The sequence below is a fragment of the Bombus pascuorum genome, chromosome 11, assembly GCF_905332965.1.
Source record: "Bombus pascuorum chromosome 11, iyBomPasc1.1, whole genome shotgun sequence".
Taxonomy (NCBI): Eukaryota; Metazoa; Arthropoda; class Insecta; order Hymenoptera; family Apidae; genus Bombus; species Bombus pascuorum.
The window spans coordinates 2845938-2864004 of NC_083498.1; the positions used below are offsets into that span (position 1 = coordinate 2845938).

At 38.6% G+C, this 18067-nt stretch overlaps 2 protein-coding genes across 2 annotated transcripts; one reads left to right on the forward strand and one right to left on the reverse strand.

Annotated features, from left to right (window-relative positions):
- Positions 1-129: 129 nt before the first annotated feature.
- On the forward strand, positions 130-11719 carry LOC132911979 (uncharacterized). The gene is made up of 8 exons (XM_060969036.1): positions 130-575; positions 660-780; positions 7108-7362; positions 9333-9494; positions 9560-9772; positions 10069-10241; positions 10454-10664; positions 11412-11719. Exons 1-7 carry the CDS (start codon positions 193-195, stop codon positions 10641-10643), a joined length of 1497 nt encoding a protein of 498 aa, XP_060825019.1. The 5' UTR covers positions 130-192; the 3' UTR covers positions 10644-10664; positions 11412-11719.
- Positions 10941-17208, reverse strand: LOC132911978 (transferrin). The gene is made up of 9 exons (XM_060969035.1): positions 16943-17208; positions 16184-16413; positions 15056-15359; positions 13975-14315; positions 13033-13283; positions 12622-12857; positions 11946-12225; positions 11464-11767; positions 10941-11118 (listed from the first exon to the last, which is right to left on the reverse strand). The coding sequence occupies exons 1-9, from the start codon at positions 17028-17030 to the stop codon at positions 11029-11031; spliced, it is 2124 nt and encodes a 707-aa protein (XP_060825018.1). The 5' UTR covers positions 17031-17208; the 3' UTR covers positions 10941-11028.
- Between the last annotated feature and the right edge of the window lie 859 nt (positions 17209-18067).

Below are 18067 nucleotides of genomic sequence, written 5' to 3' on the forward strand. Positions count from 1 at the left end.
GTTTCGAAATCGAGTGTTACTCCGAGGTCGAGTGTTACTCCGAGGTCGAGTGTTACTCCGAGGTCGAGTGTTACTCCGAGGTCGAGTGTTACTCCGAGGTCGAGTGTTACTCCGAGGTCGAGTGTCGCTCCAAGGTCGAGTTTCGTTCCGGGCACAAATCCCAATTTGAAACGAGTATTCTGTCACTTGAAAATGGAGTCGAAAGTCACGTCATCCTACGGGAAAAATGATCCTAAACAGGTAAACGAGACAACGAGCCGCCCTGTTCGTCGAATTGAATCAAAAAAGATTGAAATTTCGAACGAATTGTTTGAAAAAAGACACTCGATAGAGGAGCCACCAATAGACAAACAGCTTCCGCTATCTAAGATACCCAGTCGCAGATCTCGTTCCGTTCAGCCAGCGCGAACCGTCACGCGTAACACGTCGCAACGTTCATTTTCAGTCGATCGGCGCGAGAAAAGTTCTGGATTCGGTTCGGTTAATAAATGTGCGACTCTAAATAAACCAGCATCGAGGCCAATAGGAAAAATAACTGTAACTCTAGAGTCGAAAAACAAGGTCAGCGACAAAAGGTGCGACTATGCGATTTTTCCATTTTTTTTTTGCTCGATATGTTACGCTCACGTTTTATGAACGCGTCCTTTTATTTCTGACAGAAAAAAAATTTCGTCCAACTCACCGAAGATCGATCGAGAAAAGGAAAAGTCGCTGACTATAAAAACGGTGACGCCTGCCGATGGATCATTGCTACGGCCACCGATAAAGACTCCTATCAAGGTAGACAATCGTTAAATGTTTTTTCCAAATAACATCTGTTCGATCGAAATGGAACTTGCCGTCAATGATCGAACGTACGAAATCTCATTTTTGGTCATGTTCGTGTTTGCAAGATACAGACAGTTGCGCGTAACTCGAGACACAGTTAATTTAACCCTTTCGCTTCGGCAGTCCAGTCCGCCGAATTACTGTCACTGAACGAAAGCGCGCGCCAGAAATTTTTATTTTATTTTGGTTATTTTACAATTTGTCCTTGCGGACATTTGGTAAAGTGTTATATCTTGTTGGTGAAGAAAAAAAAAAAAAAAAAATAGAAATAAAAAATAATATAGCATGTGGGCGGCTACCCCCAGCGGGGTGCCAGCTTCGTTTTTTTCTAAGTTATATCTTTTATGAGGTCTATTGGGTGTTTCCTTTTTAGTCTTCTTGCGATGTTTGTTGTGTTGCACGTTTCAGCTGCCAGCTGGTTCGGGTGTGTTTCTATTCTTGTTCTGTATCTTGTTGCGAATCTGGTAATCTCCTCCTTGACCGTTGGTATTCCGAGGTCTTTCCTTATGTCCTCGTTTCTAACGTACCACGGGGCGTTTACCATTGTTCTAAGGATTTTGGCTTGGATTGTTTCTATTTTGTTTATATGGCTCATTGCTGCTGTTCCCCATAGTGGAATTCCGTATGTCCAGATTGGCTTTATGATTATTTTGTATATTTTCAGTTTGTTTTCTGTGCTTAGTTTGGATTTTCGGCTTGTTAGCCAGTGCATTTGTCTCCTTGCTATCTGTATCTTGTCTATTATTGATTTGATGTGCTGTTTCCATGTGAAGTGTGTATCTATGTGAAGTCCAAGGTATTTGACTTGCCTTGTTTGTGTTATTTGCGTGCCGTTCAGGAAGATGTTTGGTGTTATCTGTTTTCTCAATGTGAATGTAATGTGGTTGCATTTGTCAGGGTTAGCTTTGATTTGTTTGTCCTGTAGCCACTTTTCTATTTTTGTGATGTGCTCTTGTAGTATTGTGGCTGCTGTTACAGGGTTAGTGTGCCTGACTAGCACGGCTGTGTCGTCCGCGAATGTCAGTATTTTGCTATTGGTAGTTGTTGGAATGTTGGCCGTGTATAATGTGTATAGTATGGGTCCTAGGACGCTTCCTTGTGGAACACCTGCTTTGATGTCTTTTGCTTCGGAGTGTGCGTCCTTGATTTTTACTGTGAAGGTTCTGTTGCTTATGTATGATTTTATTATTTGGTATATTTTTTCCGGGAATTGTTTCTTGATTGTTTGTATTAGGCTTTCGTGGTTTATTTTGTCGAAAGCTTTCTCTATGTCCATGAATAGGGCTGTACAATATTGTTTGTTTTCTATTGTGTGTATTATTTCGTTGACAAGCCTGTGCATTTGTTCTATGGTGGAGTGTTTATTTCTGAATCCAAATTGATGGTCTGGTATTAGTTTTTCCTTCTCTATTATTGGTTTTAGTCGGGCGTATATTACTTTTTCTAGTATTTTGGAGAGCACGGGGAGTAGTGATATTGGTCTGTAAGATGTTGCTTCATGTGGGTCTTTGCCTGGTTTGGGTAACATTATGATTTGTGCCTGTTTCCATAATGTAGGATAATATTGTATTCTTAGTATTGCATTGAATATTATTGTAATTAGCCGTATCGCTTTTGGAGGGAGGTTTTTCAATATTTTGCCATTGATTAGATCGATTCCTGGTGCTTTGTTGTTTTTTGTTTTTTCTATTATGTTTCTTATTTCTTGTGCTGTTGTTTTGGGTATGGTGTATTGCTTGTCGATTGCAGTGCTAGTGGCTATCGCGTCGTCGTCCGTATGGCTATTGTGGTTGCTGTTATTGATGTTGTGTGGTGTAAATGTGTTGCATAGGTGGATGGAAAATTCTTCGGCTTGCTCTTCGTTGCTTCTTGCCCATGTGTTGTCTGCTTTTCTGATTGCTGGGGCTGGTTTTATCGCCTTCTTTATTTTTTTTTGTGGCTTTCCATAGTGAGTAGTTGTAGTTCTCGTGTGCAGATAGTGACTCTATGAACTTTGTGAATTCGTTGTTGTTGTGCTCTTTTATTTCGTTTTTTATTTCCTTTGCGAGTTTGTTTAGGTGTTTTTTGTTTTCTTTTGTTCTATGTTTTTGCCATTTTGCTTTCGCTTTTCTTTTATCTCTAATTTTTTCGAGGATGTCTGATGGGATTTGTTTTGTTTGTCTAGTGGTAGTTGCTGGTTTTGTGGTTGCCCGTGCTGCCTCTTGTATAGTTTTTGTAAGTGTTGTTACAGCTTGTTCGATGTGTTGGGGCGTTTTCGGTGGGATGTTGCAGTTGATTTTACTTTCAATTATTTCTTTGAAGGTTTGCCAATTAGTGGGTTTGTTGCATAGCGTCTCTGAGTTGTTGTAGAGTATTGGCTTGTTTCTGTATGTTATTATTATGGGTGTATGGTCGGAGCTAAGCTCGAGGCTGGATGCTATATTTATTTTATTTCCGTTTAATCCCTTTGTGACTGCAAAGTCGAGTAGGTCAGGGATTTTGCTCAGGTCTGTCGGCCAGTATGTCGGTCTTCCTGTGGATAATATATTGAGATTGTTTTTCCTGATGTGTTTTTTCCAGGGTTCCGCCTCGAGGTGTAGTAATTCTTGATCCCCATGTTGTGTGCTTTGAGTTGTAGTCTCCTGCTGCGATAAACTTGTCGCCTAGTTGTTGGAAGTATTCTTCCCACATTTGTGTTGTAATTTTGTGTCGCGGTGGTGCATATACTGCTGACAGCTGTAGACGGTTGCTGCTAGTTTGTACGGTAACGGTAGTTGCTTGTATGTGTTCTTTACTAACTTGGCTGTGTAGGTGGTGTTTAATGTCGTTTCTTATTATCACTGCGGTTCCTCCGTGTGCTTTTCCTGAGGGGTGCTTGGTATCGTATATGGTATAGTGCGGTATTTTTGTGTAGCTTTTTGTTGTGAAATGCGTCTCTGATACGAGTAGTATGTCTATGTTGTTGTGGTATAGGAATGCTTTGGTTTCAATGGCCCTTTGTTGTAGACCGTTAGAGTTCCAGGCAACTATTTTTAGTATGTCCGTTTTTACTTTTTGCTTAGCATGGTTGTTATCAGTTGTATCATAGCTGTGATTTGTAATGATTGCTGCTTGAATGCTTCGTTTAGTTCGCTTATCGTTCTTGTTAACATGTCGGTGCTTTTGATGGATTGTTTTAATAGTTCTTTTATTTCTGTAGCGTCGTTGGTGTTGTTGTTGTAGTTTTGGTTGGCTACGGGTGTTACTTCCTTGGTTGCTTGCGCGTAGCTTCGACTGCCAGTGGTGTTGATATTGTTGTGGTTGTTGTTCATTACGTACTGTACTTTAATTGGTGTCTCAGCTTCTGCCCTGTCTTGTTGTGTGTGGTGGTAGTTATATGTCCTGCTTCTAAGCGGCGGAAACAATTTACGTTGGAGTATTTTTCTGGCTGGGCAGCCTTTGTAGCTGGCTGGGTGGTTTCCGTTGCAGTTGTAGCACTTTACCTCGTTTATTTTTCCCGTATATGGGCAGTAAGTTGTCAGGTGCTTTTCTGCGCATTTGACGCACACCGGGTTTCTGTTGCAGTAATTTTTTGTGTGCCCATATTGTTGGCATCGCATGCACTGAGGTATGTCTTTTTTTTGTCTGGGTGGTTCAACTGTGTTTAAGATTTGTTTAATGTCATAGATTTCCTTGTTGTTTTTGTTCGGTTCTAGTTCTATTAGGAACAGCGGTAGTGGTTGTTTGGTATCAAATCTCGTTATGTTGTTTATTGCTCTTACCTGGTGTCCGATTTTGGCTAGTTCGTCGCATATGTTGCTTGTGTTTGTTCTTGGGTGTAGCCCTCTGATAACTGCTTTATAGCTTTTGTCAGTTTTGAGCTGGTAGGTGTGGTACCCGGCGTTTTTTTCTTTTAGCACTTTTACCACTTTTCTGTAGGTTTCTGGGGCGTTGGTTTGCACTTTTACCTGGTCCAGTTTTAATTGTTTTATTGAGTAGTTTTCTTTGCCTGCCGTATTGTTTAGCAGTTCGAGGAGGGGGTCTATTACTTGCGCATCGATGTATATTGGCGGTGGTTTGGGGTTGTGTGTTATTGGTTTTTCAGTTGTTTCAGTTGTTTCTGGTTCCTTCTCTTGTGGTAGTATGCTGAAGGGGTTTTGTAGTGGGATTTCTTGGAGTCACTGCTTACTTTCTGTTTCTGCAGCCCTCCTAGTATTTGCGTTTGTTGTAATTTTTCTTCTTTTGCTGGGAGTTACGACCTTCCAGCTTTCGTCTTGTTGTGTTAGATCGTTGTTGGTGGTGTTTCTCTCGTCACTCATCTGAGTCATATCCATTTCGGTTTCTGTGCATTCATGGATTTCCATGGTTTTGTATATGGCGTATGTTTCACCGTTGTTTGATATCCTGAGCGGTGGCACTCGTTGCATTGCTTTGTTTTCCCCGCTTTTCGCACTTTCGGGGGCACTTTTTTCCACGTCCGATTTCGACGGAGAGACCTCTCCGGGCACCAGGCACGTCTGCACTCTTCGGCAGTCGAAAGGGAACTCGCGCGCCAGAAATGCGCACAGTGTGCGTGGTTGCTGTATATACGTTTTCCTAAGTCTCAAATAACAATACAGGGTGCGCCGTTAGAATCCGGACAAAAGAAGTTTTGTGCAGAAAGTTGTTTATTTAAGTCAATACACAAAAACACATGAAAATGTTGTTATATCTCATTTAAAGGGTCCTTGCTGAGAACTTTTATTCTATGTAACCACCCTCTGCCTCTATGACCTGCTCTATTCTTGCTCTAAAGCGCGAGCACGCTGACTTCAACTGGTCGCGTTTAATTGTCGCGAATTCTGACTCGATAGCAGCTCGTAGGGAGTTGACGTTGGGGTGCCTGCATTTATTAGTTTGTCTCTCGATAACGCCCCACACGTAATAGTCCAATGGGTTTAGGTCGGGACTGTTAGGAGCAGCTTCGTGTTTTAACGAACACAGAATCAAATGACAACGGGCAAATCTTTTAAGCTTGGCGGCCTCGGAGAGCATCTGACGGACTTTGAGAACGTAGGAGGCATATCTAAGATCCTCTTGAGCTATTCGACGGACAATCGTTTCACTCACCCCCAAGACGGAGGCTAATTTTCGGAGAGAAGTTCCCGGATCTTCCAAAATCATGTCTTGGGCCCTTTGAATAATTTCTGGCGTCCTTGTTGATTTTTCCCTAACCTGAACTTTTCTCGCCGGAGAAGGAGAACCCTTCTCGAACCACTCTGAGGCTGCGTATCTCTTAGCAATGTCGTATACCGTCGATCTTGGGTAGCTAAAGAATTTTATAATTTCGACCGGCGTTCTCCCGGCGCGAAGACTTTCTATAATCGCCGCTCTTCTATCGTATTCCGGGTTTTGCTTAACGAGTTCTGTCATTTTGAGGTTATAGAAGACTTATTGACATATTTAACTAACTTCAGAGTCAATCAGCACAAACATCTGAATTCTAATATGGTGGGAACTACAAATTGAATTCTGTCCGAATTCTAACGGCGCACCCTGTAATTCTTGTAAGAACCGTATATGAAATATCGTTTCACTGTCAATGGATTTAACAGATTTTTTAGCACGAAACAGTATACGTTTGAATGTTTGAAATATATCGCGAAAAAAGTTTTGATGAACAACACTGTTTCAACACTGAGTAACTTTTAAGAAATGATTTATCCAATATATCAATAAAATCAACAGAAAATGTTCTGCTGATAACGAAAAAATATATTATTGACTACAGGATGGCATTGGTGTATGCCCGATATATGGGCTGCCGAACCCAAAATTCGTCGTGTGGTCGCCGTCTGTATGCAGCGCTCGTATCCACAGGTCATTTCGTGGATGTTGCCTATAAGCGACGCCGCTTAAAAGCGGCATCCGAAGCGAAAGGGTTAAACGAAAAAAGACAAGTTAAGGATGCAAAGTGACGCTCTTTTATGTGAATTTTTTTTTCGAAAAAATTGTTCGAATGTATATACGTTCGGCCATATTCGTACATAATTTTTCTTGTTTAAATACATATAATTTATACGTATACAAATGATCGATCTATTTAAAGGTCGAAATTTTGTTCTTGAAGCTCCCAGATCTCCGTGTTTGCTGGTGCGTCTTCATAATGGCAAGCTTTTGATTTTTCCTTGATTTTTCCTATCCATTTACATTTCGACGCTTCGTCTCTCCCTGTGCCACTCATCGAGTTTCCCTTAATCGGTTATTCTTACTATTCAAATATATACGCTCGATCTAAAAGATCCAATCTATTTGTCTACTATATTTAATTTAAATTTAAAGGTGGTGATTCGACGGAAAAAGTACAACACAAACGTGCCTAAGAAGGGTGAGTTACTGGAACCTCGAAATAATTTCAACGAAGAAATCAAGTTTTTCCCCGCCGAATTACTGTATCACGGAGAATACCTCGATGAACTGCCGCTGATCGAGCATGAAAGGGAACAACGAGCACCGCAATTGTCGGATAATTTCTTAACGAAGCACATCAACGCGGAGCAGAGGAGGCTGGTCGTCATTTTTATAATACGTCTTGGAGTGAGTAGAGTGAAAAAAATGGCGTAATCGTCAAATGCATGTGTACTTCTCTCGTCTGTCCTTTTCTAAACTATTTTAAGCACAGCGGCATTGTCGTTGTTCGTCTTCCAGCGAGTAATAATTTAATAACGAAATAATTTAAAAAACAACAAGAGCCGGTTTTTCCATAAGGTTACCTGTGAACGAACACGTGGTCTTCCTAGTGCCACGTAGTACTTTTATCTTGAAACGTTGACTGCCACTGTAGTCATCATGGTGGTCGTTATTCAATTTTGTAGAATGAGAAATTTCAAAAACTAGGAGAGAATTTAGTTAGATATAATTTATAACATTATTAGAAAAAAGTATATATAAAGCAAATATAATAACATCCGATAATATTTTGCAAAAATTAATTGTCATAGTATAATACAGCGGCTCTTAACTTTTTGTTTATTGCTTTAAAAAATTGTCTGTCTTTGTTATATATTTCTTTTTATTATATTTATATTGAGTGAAATTCTGTAAACCACTCAAAATCTAAACCTGTAAAATATGCCAAATATGTATAATTAAAAGACGCGTTAACTACCGGGTTCATCAACGTCCTTTCTGAAGAGAAAGCATTCGTTACAAATAAATAAATATACATAGTACATATTATTTAGTCTAATAATATAATAATAGCTTGCATGTGTGAGAACTTCGTAGCCACATAGCCAAATGTTCGCGGACAAGTTAAGAACCGATGGTGTAGTATGTAGAAATACTAAAATCGAAAGATCTATTGTGGTTTCTAGAGTAAATAATATAAAATTCGAGTGGCAGTCAACGTCTTACCGAGCGTTATCCTCGCACTAGGATCTTCCTTATCACATGAGACGATCTTCTATGATCTGTTTTGAATATGACTGTTTCTACTATCTGCGTTCTTATTCTTTCTTGAACAATAGAAACTCCTTACTTCCTCTCGACTACGAATCAATATCAAAATTACAAAATCACCTAATCCTGACTTATCATGCTGTTTCCATTTTATTTGCATGTATCTTCGTTAACACTAGAACTGCCACACCAGTCAATTTGCTAGTTTTACAATTTTATTTCCAAATTCCTATTATTTAATTGTTCCTATTATTATTATTATTATATTCCTAATTATTATTCCTAAATATAATTCATGTTATATTTTTTTTGTCATTATTCAATTTTCTAGAATGAGAAAATTCAAAAACTAGGAGGGAATTTAGTTAAATATAATTTATAACATTATGAGAAAAAAGTATATAAAAAGCAAATATAATAACATTCGATAATATTTTGCAAAAAATAAATGTTATGGTATAGTACAACGGCTCTTAACTTTTTAATGTAATGACTTTCGCAACGATAACTGAAAGAATAATATAATGAATTTTATTTTGCTTTTTATGTATTCAAACTCAAAATAATTTTGTATCAAGGCTACTTATACCAATACCGGTCGAAATGGCTGGTATTTGTCAGAGTGTAAAAGAGTCCTGCAATCTGTTTATCGAACCCCAATTAACCAGTTTCCACGTTTTGTACTACTTCCCACACGATTTTAAAATTTTTACTGCGTATCTGTCGATATAATTAGTTATCAGGAAATTCCGAATCGATCGTTAGATCGCTAGATGACACCACTAAAAATACCGCACCAGTCAAAATGACTGGTTATACAATTTTATAAATGTGTAATCCCTCGTTTAGGGATCATGGTCCCAGATGGATTAATAATACCAAAAATGTACTACATAACATGGAATTTCTTCTGTAAGAAAGTATTTTTTAAATACCAGTCATTTTGACCGGTTTTGGTAGGAATAGCTTCGTATTAACGGTCGGTAATTCTAGTGTTAAAACGTCTTGATTTTATTCTAGTAGAACCAACTCTGTGTAGAATTCCTTCTGGTAATTGACGTCTTGCACGTTACACATAAAACGACAAATCTCGTTATTGTTGGTAGGTACACTGCCGATATTCGTCGCGTATTGTGTATCAAGCGGTGAAGCTGTTTGACGCCGTTATGGACAAGATTTCCCCGGATACAACGTTTATCCAATTGAACGCGTTGGCCAGTTTGTGGATCATGCTCAAGAGACAAGAGAAATTTCATAAGATTCCGTCGGTAAGCGAATAGAACTATTCCTCGCAAACATTTCTCTTATTTTACGCTTTGTTGTTTATTCGCAGGCTATGAAGATGGTGTCTCTTGCCAATGATCTTTACATAGGAAGAGAGGACTTGTTAATTGATTGCGAGAGAAAGATTTTGGAAGTTCTTAATTTTAACATCACGTTCGCCGATGCGTTTAGCCTTTTTACGCATCATCTCATTAGCTGCCAGCGTTACATCGACATATCCGAGGATATTGGATCCCTTCTACACGACTGCGGCTGTTACATGGTGAAAATATTTTCTTATTACTATTTCGTTTCTCATTTACTCGATCCTTAACTTGATTTATTAGGCCCGTTATAAGGTCCTTTATTTGATTTATTTATTATGGTTCTATGCAGCTTTAAATGGAATTTTACTTAACACGTAATATAGCAAGTCGCAACTTGTAACCGCGATTATTATTTTTTGCTTCAAATCGTAGGCAGCAAATCTGACGAATATACTCATGTATTCTCTTCTCACCATTTATCCCAGTTTCCATCGAATTAGCTTGACCCGACTCTGAAACGTGAATGTTTCAGATCGACATCACACTTCTGGACGAGCGATTTTGTAAAATATCCGCAAGTTTGATCAGCATAACAGTATTAGAGTTGGTGCTCGGTATCGGTTTGGACGTTGCAAGGGACAATACTATACCCCGATGGTTGTTCTGGAGAGGTGTACTCTCCGCCGTCGTTAGTTTCCCACAAAGGTTAATATTGCTTCTTTTTCTTGCCTGTAGATATCGTAAGTTGTGCTTTCTTATACAGTGCAACTGCATTTATATATAACTTGTCGAGAAAGAGAGAGAGAGAGAGAGAGAGAGAGAGAGAGAGAGAGAGAGAGAGAGAGAGAGAGAGAGAATAATTTATACAATTGGAATTATATATTGGAATTGCCTATAATATCAGGAGATATTTTCAGATTCGAACACAAGGAGATCGATTCACTTCGTGTTATGATATTACGGCGCGTGATAGATTCGGAAATCACGCAGGACAGTTTCAATGTGGTATACAAAAAATATACTCGCACCAGATACGGTCGGATATCGAAATATTTCCTGGCACAGGTTACCAGGATACCTGCCGCAGAAACTATTTACGATCCGTAGAATTGATTTTTATTAGTAAGACTGATCTTTATTTATTTTTAATTGGCATTTTGATTATTCTTTTTAATCATTTTGATTATATTTCGAATTTAATTGTATATTTATTTATTTCATTTTATTCTTGTTATTATTTGTTATATGTGTTCCTCGCCTATTGGCGTAGGACAAACTTCCGGCTTTACATTGTTCTTGATTCGATCGATGATTTTGTGTTATGATTTCGTTTCATATTTGTAACTTTCTGGTAGAAAAAGGAAAAATGCAGATTGTTAAATAAATAAAAACAAATAAAATGAATTATTTGCTATGCTATTTTATTGTATCGTTAAATATACAGCGTCACGTCCATTTGAAACCTGAGACGAGGAATAGTGTCCTTCAGGTTTCATGCCATGCCGTAAGTTTGTTGCGTTTGTTGCCAATCGTTCCACTTGTTCCACGTTTTGTTCACTGATACGAGACCCTTTGCCTCGTTCTGAAATCGAGAAAGTTCAAAATTGGTTAGATTCTTCTCCTAGCGTAGTACTCTTAATTGTGTCATAAACGTTTTGCCAGCAGCACACGGGTGAAATTGTACCAAACTCTAGCGCTTGTTTCTTAGCTCTCGCATTTTCTTTCGTGCGCTGCGTTTCACATGCTTTCATACAGATTTTATAAAAGCGTCGTTTTCACGCTACCGAACAAGTACTCTGACTCATCGTGGGAGAAATTACGCGAACAAAAAATTACAAAATAAAACATTTAAGTTTAAAGAATTTCCACTTCTACATAAAAATATTATCGCCAATTTTTGGGAGAAAAGAGGAGGAAAGCTCATTACCCTGAACAGGATATTCGATTGGTCGGACCAAGTGCCGAACAGGTGTAGAAGATCGGGCCGCTTTGAGTACAGGCCACTGGCGGCTAATATACCATGAGTGAGCTCTTCCAAAGCGTTCGGGGTTTTAGCAGCCGAGCTGACGATCAGTCTTGGTGGCTCCAGTCCTAAGTTGCATGTCTGCCATTCGTTAATAGCAGCGCGTCCACCATTCGGGCAAAGTAACTCTATCTTTGAGGAATCGACGTCGCTCAACAAAGCTGGCGATGGCAGGAATGCGACGTCTCCCTTGCCTTCTAACAAGCAACTAAATGTGACAGAAAAAAGAAGAAAAAGTGAAAAACGGGAATTATAAATCGCGGCGGTAGTAAATATTTCACGACGTAAATATTAAATTCGCTATGGAATTTTAAAATGACACGTATTCTATACATGCGCGTTTATTCGCGATTGCAATCAATTAGTTTGGGAGTTTATCGACTTACGCGAGAGCTCCCTTGCCGCCGTTGTACGCTTCCTCGTTATTTGGCTTGCATTTGCTAGCTTCTCGGATTCGATCGTCTTTGCTCGCCGAGTTTCCAACGCACTGTTGACACAGTGTCGACTCGATTGGCGCTCCAGGGGCACACGATGCCGTGAAGAAATTGGCTAGATCGTCCTCCGAGGATATAAACTTTTTATGTTTCAATACATGCGACGGTGCTGTCCAACCGGCAAAGTTACCCTTATATCCACTATGGCAAGATTTCTTGCCCTTCAGATCATCTAAAATCAATTTACAAGAAACAATGAGTACAAGCGATTATCTTATTACATAGATCGATATTATGTCACGTGTATTATATCTTCCTACATTTCACCCCTGTATTTATATTTCATACGCGTATCATATATTATTATTACAGCACTGTTATTCCTAATCCATTAAAAAATTTCTCACTCGATTCGGTGATGATAGTGAAGTATCAAAATTGAATAAACCTGTAACTTTTAACCTATTGTCCGATGATATATATTGTCTATTATTAGATTCAAAATACTAAATTGTTTATTGGATAATATTTTCCATTCGTACTGCGTATATAAAACAGAGATTTTTGAGAAACGACGCTTTTTAAGATCGAATGATATTAGTCGGGAATAGCGCTTCTTATTTCTTACCAATTTTGTTTATCGAAGAAGATTTCTTGATAACTGCCACTGCTGCTCTCTCGCCGAAATCTGTGGAACCTGGGCCATACGATTCCGCGATTATGGGGATCGTGTTAAAGTCTTTAATCGCATGAGAAGCCCAACCTCCTTCGATAACCAATAATTCCGCGTTACCTATCTTGATGGCTTTCAAGCAGTCGTCTTGACTCTTTTCGACCAAACACTCGATTTTTGGCCTGACATCTCTGATGAAACATGAAAATGAACAACGATAAATCCTCCAATTATCCTATTTTAGATGAAAACGATAAAGTTTGAAGATCAACAACGTTGATATTTTACGACTCGCAACTTGCCAATTTACCGATATTATCAGTCGATAAATTATCCTGTAAGAGCAGAAGAGCGAACGTAATTTACCTCGAGTACGCTGCTTTTGCAAGAGTATTGCACTTGTCAAGAGCGTTCTTGGACCAGACACACCATCGAGCACTTTTGTCTGTAGCTCCAGAGTTTCTTTCGATCACATCAAGATATTTTGCGTCCTTTAAGTGGTTTGCGGGCAATACCGGTGACGCGGGGACTGCTAAAGTTTTTTCGTCCAGTAGCATGATGTCTTTCCACCAAGCTGCCTTTTTTTCTTCTCCTAGTTTACCAAGCTCCGTCAATTCCTGCACGACCGACAATGTGTTCAAATGTTAAATGTTCAAATGTTAAAATTAAAAATACAAAAAAAAAGAAGGAAAGTTTCCCATGAAAGGAACCCCTACAGAGAAATATTTCTGGTTAGCCACTAATATACTAATACTTTGAGTAGTGTATTACGATTAATATCGAAGGTTCTGGTAGCTTAAAACTGGTCGCGGTAGATTTCATTGATCGGACCAAAGCATTATTGAGAAAGTACTCGGTAGTTGTGAGCACTCTTGAATGCTTTTTCAATATTATACTTCTCAATAGATCTCATTTTTTTCTATAATTTTTTTCTATAAGGAAAAAAGGTAAGAAAGAGCAGAAAAAAGCTACTGAAAGCTACTAAAAAATACAATAATACCGAAGAGGTACCCGACATTACCGATTGTCAGTACTTCCCCAGTGATGATTTGGTATCCCACTGCTAGGTTCCAGCTACGAGCTATAAGTTTTAATAACTTAGAAATATGATCCAGGGTACTATTATGCTCTACTGGTCATTACTGATCACTACTAAACTCCCAGCAGTATTTACAATTATCAGAATCCAATAATACAACGCTCAGAATCAGTACCGATCAGTTAGTAAATACATATTCTTCTGCAAGGAAAAGAAAGGAAAGACAAAAAGAAAAAGGAAGGAGGAAATTAAAAAAAGTAAAAAGGAACCTTTTGAACCGCTTCTACGTCATTCACTGCGTTGTTGGTCATGTATCCTTGCCAAGGTCTGGCAGCCCAGGTGCAAGGTTTCGTGTTTGCGTCTATTGGTACTTTGCTACCGTCCGGGCAGAAGTATCGGTAGTCAGCAGGATTTTCTGAGGTCGGGACTGCAGGTGTCATACCGACTGGCAAGCCGAAGAAGCGTTTCACGTAGATCACCTTTGTCCAGGCTACCTCACCACCATTATGCGCGAGACATCTCAACGCGCCCTCGTATCCAGAGTAAATATCCGGGTAGTCGCAAACTTCCGGTTTTTCGCAAAGAGCGCACATATTCGAATAGGTTTCCTCTGAAAAATCGAACGCAAACGTGGTCAGTCGAGGAATGAATATACAGTGACAGCAAAAAGTATACACAGTTGTATTAATTATAGCATTTATGTAATGCTTAATTTGGTTCAAGTAGACTAAATTTCGTGTCATTTAGTAGTACTTTCATGTAAATATACAAAATCGATAACGAGAAAATAAAGAGCCTACTAGAAAAAGAACACTTTAGAATAATAAGAATATGTACAGATAGATATCTTTTGTAGCCACTTTAACAGTGCAATGCGTGTGCGCAACATCAGGTTAATACCGTCGAAGTACAATGAGTAACTAAAGTATCTGAGTATTTATTATGGATATGTTACACAAAATCTTCTGAAATTTCATTAATGCTGTAACGAGATACGACTGTCATGATTATATCGATAGAAAAATGTGAAATCAATCTAAAAATGCATACGCCATGATACTCGTTGGTTATTGTTTGAAACTAGGTGCAACAGCATGCGATGAAAAGTTTCTCATTTGTCGCTTCCTTAGAAAAATTTACCAAATGATCAGCTGGATAAATTGTAAAGCACAAATTAAAAATAAAAAAAAAATTCGTCGCTTCAGCGAGAACACAGCTACGGTTTTAGATAGATTTTTATATCTTTTATATTTTTTTATAGCGATTTTATATAACGAATTTAAATACAATTGATTCTATATTATCATGGGTATTACCGCTATCGTTATCGCTGTAGTTAGAGAAACTTACTAAGTCTGCGGTTGATCGCTGGATCCGGAGACCAGGTGCCGACCAAACATCCCTTGGAGAAGAGAGAACTCAATGCACGTAGCTCGTTCTCGCGCGCTGAATATTCTGGATCGTGTAAATTGTTCAGTACTCCCATGTCAGTGAGTTTGGTGATCGGAATTTTGTAACCAACGTTACGGCCCACACCGGTGTGGCAGGACTTTAATCCACGCAAGCCTTGCACGTTGTTGATGTTCAGGTCCTTGTGTATCACGGCTACTGCTTCGTAACGATACGGCGCGTGTGGCTCCTCCTTTGTTCTTACCTGATGCGATGCATGCAAAATGTCAAATTCCAAGGTGAAATTGCGAAGAAACTATCTCCTGCCTGATTTCGATGATTTCGAAATACGCTTATAAAAGCTCGACATTTTGAACAATTTTTTTCTCTCACGAAAATGTCACTCTCTTAGTTCCGAGATATTCGTAAAGAATTCTCGGATCGCTACAGTGAGTTTTGCCTATAATTTTAAAATCTTCGAAGTTGGATAGGCGGTGATTTTCTACAACTTTACCAATTCCAGTTCTATTTTACCGATAGAAGATTAATAAACTGTGAATTTTTATGCAAATTTTAATATGTCTATGAATATAATTAAAGAAATAGACAATTGCTTTACTTATTAAAAACTAACGATATAAAACGTGCAATAAATGTTGTACAGAAATTGTTTACGAAATTAACATACACTATCATCGTAAAATAAATTAAAGAAATCCTTCATCAATTCTTGTTGCACGTTTAGAAATATATTTAAAGAAATAGACAATTGCTTTACTTATTAAAAACTATAACGATTTAAAACGTGCAATAAGTGTTGTACAGAAATTGTTTACGAAACTAACATACACTATCATCGTAAAATAAATTAAAGAAATCCTTCATAAATTCTTGTTGCACGTTTAGAAATATATTTAAAGAAATAGACAATTGCTTTACTTATTAAAAACTATAACGATTTAAAACGTGCAATAAATGTACAGAAATTGTTTATGAAACTAACATACACTATCATCGTAAAATAAATTAAAGAAATCCTTCATAAATTCTTGTTGCATGTTTACAAATCATAAATTAAAATTTTCTCACCTGTTCGACAATGTTGTAGCCGGCTTTCTCCTGCAGGTGGTTGTTCTTCGCCACCAGGTACATATCTTCCGGATCGACAGCTACTACATCGGCCTCCTTTTTACCAACCCTTTCGATGCACTCGTATCGATCACGACCAGAGATGCACGAGATTGGAATTCCCTTGACAGCTGAGTCTTTGATCATGTCCGCGCATTCTTTCCAATACACCTCGGGGACGCATATTGTAACTACAATAATAAATAATCATAGGAAATTGCCACTTTGTAAACGAAGACACAGCCGACGTCCAATAAGATAAAATGCGTGCTTGTTCTACTTTATATTAAAAAAAAAAAACATTTTTTTATTTTTCTGACACAAAGTTCGCAAACACCCGTACGCACTTGCAAAGCTATAGGAGATTCTACCGCGCTTTCATAAATTCTTTTGGATACCGCGAACTTTTATACGTCTGTAAGACACTCGAAAGTGTAAAATTGCACAGAACGCACATAATATGGAAAAATAGAATTTTTTCTTTTTGTTATTTTAGAACGTTCAAAGCGATTTCCGTAACACTTGACAGGTAAAGCAAGTTCCCACGAGATTCTACTTCTTTAATAATATTCTCAAAGATACGAATACGCATAAAATTCCACGATTTACCTATGACTACCTATAGCTACATTGCACGTACTTTACTTTTCGGATGTTTGCGTTTCATTCGTGGGAAAGAGAGTTGATTGGAACATGTTGTGACCGTATTCTCATACTTACAGATTCGTTCAGAAGAATGAGCGGTGGTAAGAAGTATCGCGTTCGCGAGGAACGTGAGAGCCGCGAGGGCAGAACGACGGAAGATCATAGCCGTCAGCGTACACAAATTATCTCGAGTAAAACGTTAAAAGAAGAAAATATAATATCGAACGTAAGAAAGATGCGCAACTGAATAGAAAATCTGAAGACGCGATAAACTGTTGCGAGATTCTACGAGCTGCTTTCAGAGCCTGCTCAGCCCGTTTATATAGAGGAGCGCCTTTTTCCTCGTCTTGTGTTCTCGCGTAATACCTGCGATCTGGAGGGAGTAATCAGAGACGGAGATAGATGATCGCGGCGTTGCTATAACACTTTCTCTCTCTTTCTCCGTCTATTTCTGTTCTTCCCTTTTTCTCTTCCCCTCGCCGAAGCGGATGTTCGCGGGCACATTTGCATAGTGCGAGTTCGCGCGCACAGGTAGCCAGGGGATTTCGAACACTTCGAATCTGGATCTCATAGCGAGGAGCAGCACGTCTGATCCAGTAACCAGAGATTTCGTATCATCGTCAAGGCGGATAAAAAATAAACGTAAAATAAATAATCGTCGAAACCGTTCAATCGCGTTTTGTTTGCCTGTGACGAGAAATACTCGCTGATTCGATTTTGCATCGTGTTTTTGGCAAACAAACTTCTTACTTTGAATAACTCATCGGAGTCGAAGATTAAAGATAAAGGTTGCGTTTAATCGGACGAGAAAGAACGATAGCAAGTCAATGACTTTTCTGTTCAATTATTTTTATCTCAACAAAGATGCGGTCGGTTAAGGTGGCATCAAATAATCATGAGCCTACTGTAATGTAATTTAACTGATAATACAAGTAAGTATTAATAGTTTTAATAAGTTTATATAACCATCCATATTTTAACTCGTGCGTGTTAAACTACATTCGCTTCCAACCCTGTCAAGACTTTTGAGACGTATAAAAATTTTAAAAGTTCATAAAGAATCAATAAAAGGAATATATCAAGACATCGATCCAACAGCTCCAAGCTTCGAATCTCCGTGATTTTGGAAAACTTCGCTTCGTTGTTGTTATTTGAACGCCTCATTGCTATCTAGTCTGTGTCTGTTTGATCCCCCTGTAG